General features: G+C 65.7%; 1 protein-coding gene across 1 annotated transcript; it reads left to right on the forward strand.

The window, feature by feature from the left end:
• Positions 1–5230: 5230 nt before the first annotated feature.
• On the forward strand, positions 5231–12799 carry SEMA4B (semaphorin 4B). Its single transcript, XM_050309780.1, has 15 exons — positions 5231–5268; positions 5453–5603; positions 8068–8228; positions 8469–8531; positions 8650–8748; positions 8861–8972; positions 9221–9337; positions 9438–9595; positions 9789–9970; positions 10069–10216; positions 10358–10568; positions 10649–10764; positions 10909–11072; positions 11170–11264; positions 11400–12799. Exons 2-15 carry the CDS (start codon positions 5516–5518, stop codon positions 12173–12175), a joined length of 2490 nt encoding a protein of 829 aa, XP_050165737.1. The 5' UTR covers positions 5231–5268; positions 5453–5515; the 3' UTR covers positions 12176–12799.
• The last annotated feature ends 913 nt before the right edge of the window (positions 12800–13712 follow it).

The following is a 13712-nucleotide window of genomic DNA, read 5'->3' on the forward strand; positions in this document are numbered from 1 at the left end:
CAGTCGTCCCCTGCGAGGAAAGGACAAGAACAGTCATGTGGAACAGGCCCAGGAAAGGCCCCAAACAAAGGCACCGTCCGTCCATCTCTGGCTGCAGCCCAGCCACCCGCCCTGTGTCACACCAGTGTCCCCAGTGAGGTATTGCAGGGGGAACTGGAGAGCTGGCAGGGCTGGCTATGGGGCTGGGACCTAAGGGATCGACAGGTTGGGGACCCATCCAGGGCATGAACAAGGACACGGAGGAGGGTCTGCATGTCACCCCTGCTGCCCACAGGCAGCCCCGTGTCTGCCCATGCGTGGGGCACCGGGGCGCTGATGGGGGCCGTGCACCCCATGGGGCAATGTGTCATTTTTCCTTGTGCTGCCGCCAAACGTGGGAGCTGCTGGCCTGCAGGCTGGGGTGGAGGCTGCAGTCTCCCCTTCAGCAACCATTTGACTTCCCTGAGCCTGCTGCAATGACCCTGTCCCAGGAATCCTATGGAGACCCCTGCCCACCCAGCACTGACCAGTGTTTTGGTGCCCTCTAACCCAGCAGCTGCTCTGGGCCCAGCTGGCAGCCACTGGCTCTGAGTGTCACCGTGGGGACACCCATGGCTGTGATTACCTCAAACCCCACAGAGCCATGGGGCACCATGAGGTGCCCAGAGCTGCCATGAGTTACCCCAAAACTCCCAGAGTTGAGTGTCACTGCCAGGATCTCACTGTGACGCCTGGAGCCAAGTGTACAGGCACCAGCTGTCCCCACGGCCACCCTTGCTACTGGGGACCCTGAGAAAGGGCCCCCAGTGGGTGCTGCCTCCCAAAACCATGCTCCCTGCAAGCCCCACAGTGCTGTGGCTGTGCAGAGGGGGCTGGGACATGCAGCCTCGGGGACACCATCACGACCCCATTTGGGCCAGTGTCACTCCAGCAACGGCGATGGAGGTCACAGACCGACACTACAGCTCCCGCCCCTAGAGCTGGGGAGGAGTCAGCCAGGCGCTGCTGCCCCCCGGGACCCCCGGGGCGGGGCGGGCCGGAACGGGGAGGGCGGGCCGGCCCTTTGTTGTGCCGCGGGCGGAGCCCCCCGGAGCCGCCCCCGCACCGCCCCTCAGCGCCGGCGGGGAACACCCGGCAGCCGGCCCCGCTCCCGGAGGCTTTCCCCGCGCACCGGAGCCGCGGAGCTGGTGAGCAGTGTGGGGGCACCGGGCACGGGTGGGGATGCGTGTGTGCGTGTCTGTGTGTGCGTGTGCGAGAGGTGGAGTGTGCGTGTGCGTATGTGTGTGTGTGTGTGTGTGAGTACGTGTACGGATGGCTGCGTGCGCGTGGAGCGTGTGTGTGTGTGTGTGTGTGTGTGCGTGTGTGTGTGTGTGTGCGGGGCTGTGCGGGTGGGCATGCACAGGGGTGGTGTGTGCATGTGCACGGAGGTCCTCGAGGGATGTGTGCGCAGGGGGTGGTGGAGGGGCTGGGGTTGTGAATGAGTGTGAGAATGTGTGAGTGTGCCTGTGTGTGCCCATGTGTGTGACTGTGTGGCTGTGCCTGTGCATTTGTGTATGCACGGGTGCAAGAGTGTCTGTATGCGTGTGTGCCTGTGTGCACCTGAGTGTGAGTTTGCCTCTGTGTGTGAGTGAGCCTGTGTACACGTGTGTATGTGTGTGCAAATGTGTTTGTGCGTGCGTGCGTGTGCAGGGTGCAGGCACACTGGGGGCCGTTCCCTCAGCCCGTTCCCAGACATGTGTTTGCTGCCCAGGGCGTGAACACCCTGTGACCTCGCTGCGTGTGTTTACATGTGCCGGGTGTGCACACGCCACGGCTCGGCCGAGGGTGTGGAAGCACAGGCACGGAGGGTGCTTGGGATGGGCATCATGGGCTGCTTGTGGGTAGGCCTGTTAGTGCACGCTCAGGGATGGGACACACGTGCGCGTGGTGTGTCCCACTGTGTGCTGTGCCCTGGACACCTGTGGGATGCACATGTGCTGCGTGTCACAGGCATGTGGCCACAGCACCTGAGGAAGTACTGGTGCCTAGGCAGCCCCTGGGCTGGGGGTGCAAGGAGAGTCAGCATCCTATGGGCTGTCAGGTCACTCCATGGGCCTGCTCCACCTGGGCCTGGGGCTGCTTGGGGGGCTGGCACCTCTCTGATTCAGGCAGCACCACAGCAAGGGTACCATGGGACCAAGGAGACCAGTGCTTTTTTGGGCTCTGCAGAGCCCAGACTGGCTGGGAAGAGAGCACCCATCCCTGAGCCGGAACCCCCCACTCCTGCACTCCAGGGTTTTGATGTGCCTGCACTTGGAGCCCACCACCTTGCTGCCCACCAAGGGTGCTTGCTGCCAGGGGTGCCTGCTGGCTCTGCTCTGCCCCGTGCCAGAGGTGTCTGACGTAGTGGGGGCCCAGGGATGTACCCCATGTATCCTGCAGTCCCCTGGGCAGGCAGTGCAGAGGTGCAGGTAGGCACTGGCATCACCAGAGACTACTGGGTTGTGGGGGTACCCCACGGCCCTCAGAGCCAAACCTAACATTGTGCAGGAGCAATGGGACAAGTGTGGGTTTTGGGGTGCCTGGTGCTCTGGGTGCAGGGTCCCTCACAGCACCCTGTTGGGACAAAGGGGAACTCTGTGGGGCGGTGAGGTTCTTGCTGTGTGCCACCATCAGATGGCATCACACCCCAGTCCGGAGGTCCTGGCAACAGAGTCTGAGCTGGTGGTGGGACAGGGGCATGGGGGGCAGCTCAGCTTTGCCCCGTGGGAGGCCCTTGGCTCAGGCAAGGTGTCACAGCTGGTGCACACAGAATGAGGGATGCCCCGGGGCCCTGGGGGAAGCCCTCATGCCACAGGCCAGAGGCTGCCCCAGCCTCCCTTCTTGCTCAAGGCCTCTCCGGGGGGCTGGTAGGAAGCAGCAAAGCTGAGCCATGCTCCAGCTGCGGCCATGCCTCCAGGTATCCCCATGCAGAGTCTCCGAGCAGCCAGTGCTGAGCAGCTGGGGCTGGAGCATCTGTGCGTCCGCAGGGCCCGCAGCCGCCCGCTGCAGGTGTGTGTCACGCGTGCTCACACGCTGTGCGTGTGCACGGCCCAGAGGAGGGACCGCCTGCTTCTGTCTGGCAGCTCCCACAGCCAGCCGAGCTGGGGGCGCGCGTGTGAGCGCCAGGAGCCGGGGAGAGCCCAGGCGCGTGGGCTGTGTGCCAGCCGGGTGTGGGTCTCTGAGCAGGGGCCGTGCCCACACTGCTGCCCATGCTGGGACGGGCTGTGGAGGAAGGTGGGAACATGCAGGCAGCAGCAGAATCAAGGCACACACAGCCCTGTCCCCACTCCCTGCAGGCAGCAGCAGCACCCAACTCCACCACCACCTTCCCAGGCACCCACTGCCAGTGGGAACAGGGCGGCAGGCGCTGGCGTGGGAATTTGGTGCAGAAACCACCACCCCACCTGCCAGCTGACCCTAGGCTGTGTGTTTTGGTGCTGCCCAGACACCCAGAGCAGTTTCCCTATCGCCAGCAGCAAACAAGGAGGGTGGCACAGCCACCGCGCCGGTGCATGCCGGTGCCTGCAATGGGGCACAGGGCACGCACAGGCCTGCGCGGGTGCGGAGTGGCGCAGGGTGCTGCGGGTGCCCCCGGCGCTGCCCCACTGGCAGCTGCGTGGGCAGGACAGGAGATAAATGGGAGTTTGGCGTAAACAGCCCCAGCTGCCAGCAGCGCTGGAGCAGTACTTAAAGGCGCAGGCTCTGGCCTTGCTCTACTGCCTGGTCCTGCCCTCCCCGCCCACTCTGCCTTCCCTCCCCTCCTGCCCTCCCTCCCTGCTTGACCCTTCCCTCTCTCCTTGCCTGCCCCTTCCTTTTCCTCCTACTTCTACTCCCCCTGCCCACCCCAGAGCAGCTGCCCTTCCCACAGAGGGGTCCTGTCCTTGCTGTGTGCCATCACACCAGGGTGTTGGCACTGCACTTCCACGGCCATGTACAGGTGACGGCTCAGACCGCAGAGTCCCCCACGGTGCTGTGGGGTGCCATGGGGAAGAGGGCTATGTCTGCAGGGTGAATGCCTGCTCCCACCCCACACACAGTGATGTGCCTGGCTGAGTCCTGTCTGTCTGTGGCACCTCCTGGGCAAAGGGTGCTGATAAGGCCAGGGTGGAGCCGTGGGGCTGTCCCGGGCCTGGGAAGGAACATCAGGCTTCATCAGGCACAGCAGGAGCAGCAAGAACAGGAAGGAAGCAAGGCCGAGGGGTACCACAGAGTACCCCACAGCCCCTGGACACCAGGTACGGCCCAGGAGCGGGCACTGTCCAGCAGTGCTGAACAGGCAGAGTGTGCGAGTGTGGGCACAGCTGTTCCAGGAATGTGGGCACAGCCGTTCTAGGAGCATGGCTACAGTTGTTTGGGGAATGTGGGGAGTGCTCCTCCCATGCAGGGGACCCACAGGGGGTCCCACCAGTGGGGTGCCAGGGCTGGGACTGGCCAGGCAGGGCATGGGGAGTGGTGGGAAGGGCAGCAGTGGGAACCCCAACCCCAGGAGAGCTGTCTGCTATGGGGTAGCCACCAACCCCCCTCCCTCTGTCCCCCTGTCACCCCGTTGCCATGGTGATATGAGGAGCTGTAATTAATAACAGTTGCGTGGGAGCTTCTGGCTGGGCAGACAGCACTCCTGGGGGTGTGGGGGCTGCAAACCTTCCCCACACCTTGGCCGGGAACAAAGCCCACCGAGGGCCCGGGGCAGAGGGTCCTGCCCAGCACTGCCTGCTCGGCAGTACGGCCACACCAGGACCTCCAGGACGGACACAGCAGATGGCAAAGGATGTGTCCCCTCTGCCGGATGCTGCCTGTGGGGACACCGGTACCAGCCAGCTCTGCCGGTGGCAGGGCCGGCACAGGCACCCTGTGGGACCCCATTGTTCCCGAGGGAGGGCAGGGAGCGCTGGGCTGTGCCAGGCAGAGCCCCCAGCCCCAGCAGAGCGGCCATGAGGCACAGTCTGAGCTGGGGGGCTGCGGGGGTCTCTGGCAGCAGCCGTGGGGCCGAGCTGTCCCCAAGGCAGACAGACACCCCCAGCCGGTCCCTCCCCGGGGTGCTGGGTCCGCAGGTTCTCCCTGCCGCGGGGATGGAGAGGGGTGCGGGCAGCGGCGGGGACAAAGCCGCGTCCCCTCCGGACCGTGACGGCCGCGGGGCGGGACCCGGGCCTGGTCCCACCGGGGCGGGGCGGGGCGGGGGCGGTACCGGCGGGAAACCGGCCTCCTCCTCTTCCGAGCGTCCCGCCCCGCCCGGGGCACCGGCGGGACTGGGGCAGCCGGAGCGGCTCGGTACGGCGGGGAAGGGCTCGGCAACAGATCGGTAGTGCTCGGTCCGGTTCGGCCCGGCCGGGCGGGGCTCTGCGCGTGGCGGGCGGGCAGCCCCCGGGTCGGGCGGGCGGGGGCGGGGTCGGACCGTGCTGTGCCGGGCCGTACCGAGACGTACCGAGTCTCTGAGCCCTTTCTTTTCCTGCAGGTCTGCAGCGCCCGGACGGCTTCACGGCGGCGGCGGCGGAGCCGTGGCCCGGCTCGGCCCGGGATGGCGACCCGGACGGTACTGCCGGTCCTGGCTGCGCTGCTGCTCTCGGCGGCTCCGGAGCCCGTCCCGCGCGTCAGCCTGCCCTACGGTGAGTGTCCGCTAAGCTTCGGTGGGTGAGGGCCCGCCGGCACCGGGGAGGGGGGTCAGCCCTCTCTGGGGGCTCCGGCCGTCGTTCCCACTGGGGCGGCGCAGTGTCCCACGTCCCCCCGGGCTCCCCGCGCCGCGGGACGGGGCGGCCCCGCTTGGAAACGCCGTGTGACAGTGCCGAGGCTGCACAGCCCTTGCCAGCTCCCCGGGACACGGGGGGACACGGAGACCCCCTTTTCAGCGGGTCGTGGACTGAGGGCTGGAGCAGAGCCCCGGAGGTGCTGTGGGGCACAGGGACACACGTCCCTGTGTCCAGACCCGCACCAAGGGCAGGAGGGTCTAGTGGAACGCAGGGGTGCTCATGTCTCTGCACACAGAGCAGTGCTAGCCTGTACAAGATGGGATGGACTCAGCCAGCTGGGGGGCTCTGCCTGTGGGCCCCCTCGCTGCTGAGTGTGTCCCCGGGGCTCCCCCAACCCCTTACTGTGCAATGCTCAATGCCGGGCAGCCCCGGGCCCCACTGCAGAACCCCCATCAGCCACATGGCCCCAGAGCACTGAGGGCTGTGCTGGACAGGGGCTGGGGAAGGACATCCAGGAGGGTGCTCAGCCAGGCAGAGCCTTCACGAGTGGGGAGCCTGGCTACGGCCACCCCCTGCCCTGCAGAGCCCCCCAGCAGCTGGCACAGGGTGGGATAGCAGTGGGGCATGCTCCTTGGGCTCAGCCTTGGCAGCTGTGCTGGGGCAGGGAGGGCTGCCCACGGGTGTCCAGACTGGCTGCACTGCCAGGAGAAGGTGGCTGGATCCAGCTGCTGCCGGCCAGTGGAGCCCATCCCGTCCTGTGCTGGGCAGCCTGGGAGGGTGCCGTGGTTTGGGCAGCTGGGAGCACTCCCTGGCTCAGCACGCTGTGGCTCGCTGGTGTGGACGTGGCCCCACCACGTGCTCTCGTGACCGCTGGCCACAGCCGTGGTGGCACCAGCAGATGTGGGACCCGCCGAGCTGGATGGGAGGCTGGAAGCCAGTGGGATGGCTAGCTCGGCGTCGTGCCATGCTGTGCTGTGCTGGGTCGAGCCGCGCTGCCCAGCCCTGCCTGCACAGACCGGTTCTGCCCGTGCTCTGCCCACCTGTGAGGCTGTGGAGGCTGTGGGGCTGCAGCCACAGGCAGGGCCTGAGGGTCCCAGCTGGACCCCAGTGCTGCAAGAGGAGCTGGGCAGGGGGCATGGACCAGTGGCTGGTGTGTGCCCGGTGGTGGCTCCTGTGGAGCACGGCTGCATGGGGCTGCACTTGGTGGGAGGGAGGAGCTGGGAGCTGCTCCTCTGGGAGCGCTGGATGTGCCTGCAGCAGGTTTGTCTGGAAGAAGCAGGTCGTGTCCTGACAGGTCCTTGGCAGCCACACCAACAGTTCCCTATGTCAGGACAGCTCTGCAGGGCGCAGGGGCCCTGCTGCCCCTCTGCTGCCGTGCCCACCACAGGTGGCATCGTCCCAGCACTAGGGTGCAGGACCCCTCGAGGGGGATGCCCTGGGGCGTTGGCTTCCCTCTCTCTGCACCGCTGTGGGAGAACGGGGCTGGGTGTTGGGGCAGGGGCCAGCTGAGTCCCCCAGGGTACGGGAGATGCTGCCCCATTCAGAGGCATTTGGGGTGTGTGGAGCAATGGAGGGGGAGAGGGGAGAGCAGTGGGGTCCTACCCCACAGCACTGTTGCCTCACAGCTCCTCAAGCACTTATACTGGCTCTCATCTGGCAGGAACTGGCAGGAGCCCCGGTGCTCTTCTGGTGGGGCTCTGGGAACAGGCAGAGGATTGCAGGAGGTCGGAAAGTCCTCAGAGTGTCAGAGGTCAGGGAGTTGGCAGTATGAGTCAGCCTAACGTGTCTCGCTGACACAGCCAGGCCCATCTGATTCAGAGCAGCAGCAGGAGAGGAAGGGCTTCCGGGGCCAGGCCACCCACGCAGGACAGGACGGGACGGGCACTCCCTGACTCAGCACGGCCGCTGCCCCATGTCCAGCACTGGCTGAGCCCCAAGGGCCAGGGTGGGCAGCACCGGGCTGAGCCCTGAGTCCAGCACAGGCTGAGCTCTGTGAGCTGGGGCAGGGAGATGCTCTCCCTGCTGCAAGGTTGGGGTCCCTGTGGGCTCAGGCTGGGCTGAGCCTCCTGTGCCACAGGACTGAGCCCTGGGGCTGTGTGTGACTGGGTAGCTGCCCCAGTGCTGGGCAGGGCTGCTGCAGCGTCCCCAGGGCCTGGACACAGCAGTGCCTCATGGCCGCCCTCGGGCACTGTTGTGGCCGTGCACAGTTCGCTGCAATGTGTGTGGTGCCACGTGTGTCTGGCAGCATAGGCAGAGCCAGATCCAGCCCTGGTTGCTCTGGGTGGGTGGCACGGCCGAGGTGCTGAGCAGAGGGGCCGTAGTGAGCGGTCTTGGGGATCAGGTGCCCGTATGAGGTTGATGCCAGTCGCTCTCCTCCCAACAGACTCAGCTGAGCGGGTGGTGCAGCGGTTTGAGGCACCCGACGTGTCCAACTACACAGCCCTGCTGCTGAGTCCAGATGGCAAGACCCTCTATCTGGGGGCACGGGAGCTGCTTCTTGCCCTTAACACCAGCCACTTCCATCCCGGTGCCCCGGCTCGAAGGGTGAGCTTAGCGATGGGCTGGGTTGCCCACAGGGAGGGAGGGGGCACCCAGCCAGCTGGAATGCTGGCTCCCCTCCCTGCCAGCATTTCGGGTCTGAGTGAGCTGCTGTATTCAGGAGCAGCCACCCCGGAGCTGGATGGTTGACATGGGGAGGACATGGGTGCTGGGGACGACAGCAAGGAAGGTGTGGGTGGACCGGGCAGGGACAAGGGGCTCCCAGTGACTGTCTCCTCTCCACAGTTGCTATGGAATGCGGATGAGGAGAAGAAGAGGCAGTGTGTGTTCAAGGGCAAGGACCCCCAGGTGAGCCCCACTACCAGTGGCCGTCAGGGGCTGCGATGGAGTGGGCAGTGCCCACGCAGGGTGGATGCGAGTGGGACGGCTGAGCCGAGAGCTGAGCCAGCTCCTCTGACCCCTGCAGAGGGACTGTCACAACTACATCAAGCTGCTGCTGCGGCTGAACAGCACCCACCTGTACACCTGTGGGACCTGCGCCTTCAGCCCAGCCTGCGCCTACATCGTGAGTACAGGAGCAGGGCCTCACGCAGGTCTCCCCACGCTGCTGGGGCCCTGCAACAGGGTCCTGGGCACTGGGATGAGCACTGCCAGCTCACAGCCTTGTCGTGTTGCAGAACATGCAGCACTTCAGCCTGGAGCGGGATGTGTCGGGCAAGGTGCTGCTAGAGGATGGGAAGGGACGCTGCCCCTTCGACCCCGAGTACCGCTCCACGGCTGTCATGGTCGGTAAGGCACAGTGCCCTGGAACCCTCAGTTTCCCTGTGCTGCCTCAGGACCCTGGCCCTCCCTGTGCCACCCTGGCACCCTCACCCTCCCTGCAGTGCCCTGCAACCCTCGCCCTCCTCCCTGTGCCTCACCCTTCCTGCATCTGCCCAGCCAGGCTGAGCCAGGGCCGGGCTGTCACAGACCCTGGTGGGGAGCGAGGCCTTGCCAGTGGCGTGTGCTGGGTCCCAGCAGAAGCATCTCTTTGGTAGATGGAGAACTCTATGCCGGGACCGTCAGCAACTTCCAGGGCAACGAGCCGACCATCTCCCGCAGCCAGGAGAACCGGATCGCCCTTAAGACTGAAAATTCCCTCAACTGGCTGCAGGGTGAGCACTGGGGCTGGCACGGCCGGTCACGGTTCTTGTCCCCCAGAGTGTGGGAGGCTGGGGATAGGGCCAGCAGTGCTAAGGGTCCCTGTGTCCCCAGACCCGGTGTTCGTGGGCTCAGCCTACCTACGCGAGAGCCTCCCGACCGGCAACCCCGAGGGCGACGATGACAAGGTTTACTTCTTCTTCAGTGAGACTGGGAAGGAGTTTGACTACTTTGAGAACACCATCGTCTCCCGCATCGCGCGCGTGTGCAAGGTGGGTGCGGAGCAGTGGGGATGCATGGGGGACTGTGCCTGGGATATGACTTGCTGCTGGGGTGGGGTGTATGTGGGAGCACCCTGCACATTTCCAACCCTGGGTGCCTGGACCCCTGCTCCACTCCCCCAGCCCCTGAGGCTCCCCGTGGCCACAGCTGTGGCGTTGTGCCCTGACCCACTGTGCCACACAGGGGGACCAGGGCGGGGAGCGCGTGCTGCAGCGGCGGTGGACGACCTTCCTGAAAGCTCAGCTGCTCTGCTCACACCCCGAGGACGGGTTCCCCTTCAATGTGCTGCAGGACATCTTCGTGCTCACCCCGGGTGAGCTGCGCTGGAGGGACACGCTCTTCTACGGGGTCTTCACCTCACAGTGGTGAGCGATGGGGACCTGGGCCACTGCAGGGGGCAGTGCAGCGGTTTCAGCATTGGCAGGGGCCTGATCTTGCCATGGGCTCTGCCTGTCCCCACCAGGAACAAGGGGGGGCTGGGTTCGGCCGTCTGTGCCTTCCCCATGCGCAACGTGCAGCGTGCCTTCGGCGGGCTCTACAAGGAGGTGAACCGTGAGACGCAGCAGTGGTACACGGACACTGGCCCAGTGCCGGAGCCCCGGCCAGGCACAGTAGGTGCCCCCTCAGCACCTGCCCGACCGCAGGATGCAACATAACCCCTTGTGCTCTCCTGGTCCTGGCAGCTGCCACAGCAGAGCTGCCCGCCCACCTGCTGCCCTGAGGCCTACCGAGCCCCTTCCTCTCCCCCACAGTGCATCACAAGCCACACGCGGCACCTGAAGATCAATTCGTCGCTGCAGATGCCAGACCGGGTGCTGAACTTCATCAAGGACCACTTCCTGATGGACAGCCCCGTGCGCAGCCAGCCGCTGCTGCTGCAGAGCCGCCGGCGCTACCAGCAGATCGGCGTGCACCGCGCGCAGGGCCTGCACGGCACCTACGACGTCCTCTTCCTGGGCATGGGTGGGTGCAAGCAGGCTCTGGTGGGGCAGGCTGTGCGCTGTGCACCCTCTCTCCACTCAGCACAGCCCCTCTGTTCACAGATGACGGGCGGCTGCACAAGGCTGTGCGAGTGAACCACGGCGTGCACATCATCGAGGAGATCTGCCTCTTCCCTGACGGGCAGCCCATTCTCCAGCTGCTGCTGGACCAGGACCAGGCAGGAGCCAGGGCAAGGGGGGAGGGACACTGGGGGCTCAGCCTGCGTGAAGCAGGTAGTATTTGTGGGCTGGGAGACAGAGCCATGGGAGGGCAGGGGTGTTCAGGAACCGACCCTCTGACCCTACTGTGTTCCTTCTCGCAGGGCCTTGTCTATGCAACCACCTACACAGCAGTGGCCCAAGTACCCTTTGCCAACTGCAGCCTGTACCGTAGCTGTGGGGAGTGTGTGCTGGCACGGGACCCCTTCTGTGCCTGGAGCCGTGGCGCCTGCCGCAGGGTCACCCTGCACCCCCCAGCACACCCACAGTAAGTGCTTCACCCTTCCTCCTCCATCCCTCTGCATCACACAGCACCCCACAGCACCCTGCAGCACCCCGCTACCCTGATACCTCTCTGTCCCCAGGCTCTGGGCGCAGGACATCGAGGATGCTGACACGGAGCGGCTCTGCCAGCTGGCCAATGCCTCCCAACCCCGTCCCCGCGTCCTCCTGCCCCCAGGTGAGCTCCTGTGGGTGCTACCGTGGGGCTGGATGTCTCAGGGACTCCCACTCATCCCAGGCTCCCAGTCTGCACCCCCATTACTCCCCCATCCACGTCCAGGGTCCCCTTGCTGACTGTGGGTTCTGTCTGCAGCCTCGGGTGCCCCATGCCAGCGGATCCAGCTGCCCCCCAACACTGTGCGGCCGCTGCCGTGCCAGCTGCTCTCCAACCTGGCCTCGCGGCGCTGGCTGCACGATGGGGCACCTGTCAATGCCTCCTACCTGGTGCTGCCCGACGGGGCCCTCATCCTGGTGGGGAGCCCCGAGCGCGCGGGCACCTACGAGTGCTGGTCACTGGAGGAGGGATTCCACAAGCTGATGGCCAGCTACTGTGTGAGCGTGCAGGAGCCGGCCCGCGGGCCGCTGGGCCCCGGCAGGAAGGTGGCCTCTGGCCACGACGCCCTGGAGACGGTCAGCACATCCCGGAGCACCTCAGCAGTGGGCAGCGCCGCAGCACGGCTGGATGGCAAGACCTACTGGACTGAGTTCCTGGTGATGTGTGTGCTCTTCGCTGCCGCTGTCTTCGTGCTGGCCCTCTTTGTTCTGCACCGGCACCGCGATGGCATGAAGGCCTTGCTGGAACCTGGAGACCCCAGCCGGCACCAGAAGCCACCCCGCAAGCCGGTGGAGAGCCTGCCCCTGAATGGCAGCAGCCTGCCTAGCGCGGCATCGGAGCACAAGGGCTACCAGGCCCTGCAGGACAACTACATCGTCAGCACCCCAGTGCACGAGCCCTCGGGCACGCCACGCACCTTCTCTGAGTCAGAGAAGAGGCCCCTCCATGTCCGGGACAGCTTTGTGGAGGTGTCTCCTGCCTGCCAAAGACCCCGGGTGCGCCTGGGCTCTGAGATCCAGGACTCAGTGGTGTGACGGGGACGAGAGCCAAGCCCTAACCCATGACCACCTCTGCTCTGCTGAGCCTTGCCGGACCGCGCCGCGGCCAGGGTCTGTGTTGTCTGTGTGTGCATGCCTGGAGCATGGTGCCCACGGCCTGCGGCAGCACCCACCAGCCAGTGGGGTCTGAACTCCCGGGAGCTCCCTGGGCATCATCTCGGTACTGGCAACTGTGCGTGCGAGGGGTGCCACATGCCTTCCAGGGACCTGCGGGACTGTGCCAGCCCAGCGTCCCCCCTGTGGGAACAGACACAGTGCCTGGCTCAGGCTGCTTGGGCGGCCCCGGCTCTGCAGGGCCCAGACCTCCTCTATGCAGAGGGCAGGAGGGGGCAGCCACAGCCCCCTCGCGCCCCGACTCACTGTGATGTCCCGCTGTGGGACCCAGGGCCACGCTTGCGGCCAGGTGGTGCCGGCCCAGTGGCATGTGCTGTGTGTCTGTGTTGGTTCATTTTTAATACGTGGAAAATGTGAATCGTGTCTGTGGAAGGGGGCAGGGAGCAGCTGCCCCTGCATTGGGTGGGCAGGGACACCCTTGTGGCCCCATGTGCGTGTGCAGAAACGTCAGTGGTTTTTATATAAAGTCCAGGTGTCTCCTTTGGACATGTGTGTGTGCAGTGGGGCTGGGTGACTTCCCAGGCTGCAACCATCCTGGTGGCCCCATGGAGAGGAGCAATGTCTGGCTCTTGGTGCGGCTGGGGGGAGGTTGGCTGTGGCTGCTTGGGGCAGGAGGGTCGTGCTGGCTGTCAGACCTGCAGTGCCCATGTGCTTGGCTGAGCGTTGGGCCAGGGCACACGGGGCCCTGCAGTGCACTGGTTGTGTGCCCATGCAGGGACGCTGCCTGGGGCTGTGCCAGGGGTCCCTGTGACCCTCTGGCAGGGTATCACTCGAGCAGCTGTCGGATGTCTTGTGGCCGTGCCTGGAGGCCCATGCTGCGGAGAGCAGTGTGGCAGAGGCAGCGTGGGGCTGATATTGTCTTGATACTGGGAGAAGCTGGGGAAGGCAGAGGTGAACAGTACTAAGAAAACTTGGTGCCTGGGGCTTGGAGCGGAGCAGCCTCCAGCAAGAAGGGGCTGTGGCAGCCCCCTTCCCCAGGACCATATTGTTGTGCTGCACATGAGATCCACTGCCGGCCCGGAGAGCAGCAGGTCCTTGTCCCCATCCTACCCGGCTGTAGAATGACCCCAGCTGCTTTGCTGGCAGGATCAGACTCCATGGTGGCTGAGGACCAGGACTGGGACTGCGGTGCAGTGCTGCTCATGAGCCCTCGCACACCCTCGTGCCTGGGAAACACCAACTGCACCAGTACGGGGCTGAGGGAAGCAGTGAGTGCTGCATGGAGCTGGCGTGTTGAGGCAGGATTCCCCCCAGGGACCAGCACTGCCTCACTCCCAGCTGGACCTGCACACTGAATTTCCTGCCCAGCCTGTTCTGGGACATCAAAAAAGCCACCGGAGGCGTTGGCTGGTGCTTTGCCAGCAGACGTGGCCCTGGGGCCGCAGGGGTACAGGCCTTG

Source organism: Myiozetetes cayanensis, unplaced genomic scaffold (assembly GCF_022539395.1).
Source record: "Myiozetetes cayanensis isolate MyiCay16 unplaced genomic scaffold, myiCay2020 scf14, whole genome shotgun sequence".
In the NCBI taxonomy this organism is placed as follows: Eukaryota; Metazoa; Chordata; class Aves; order Passeriformes; family Tyrannidae; genus Myiozetetes; species Myiozetetes cayanensis.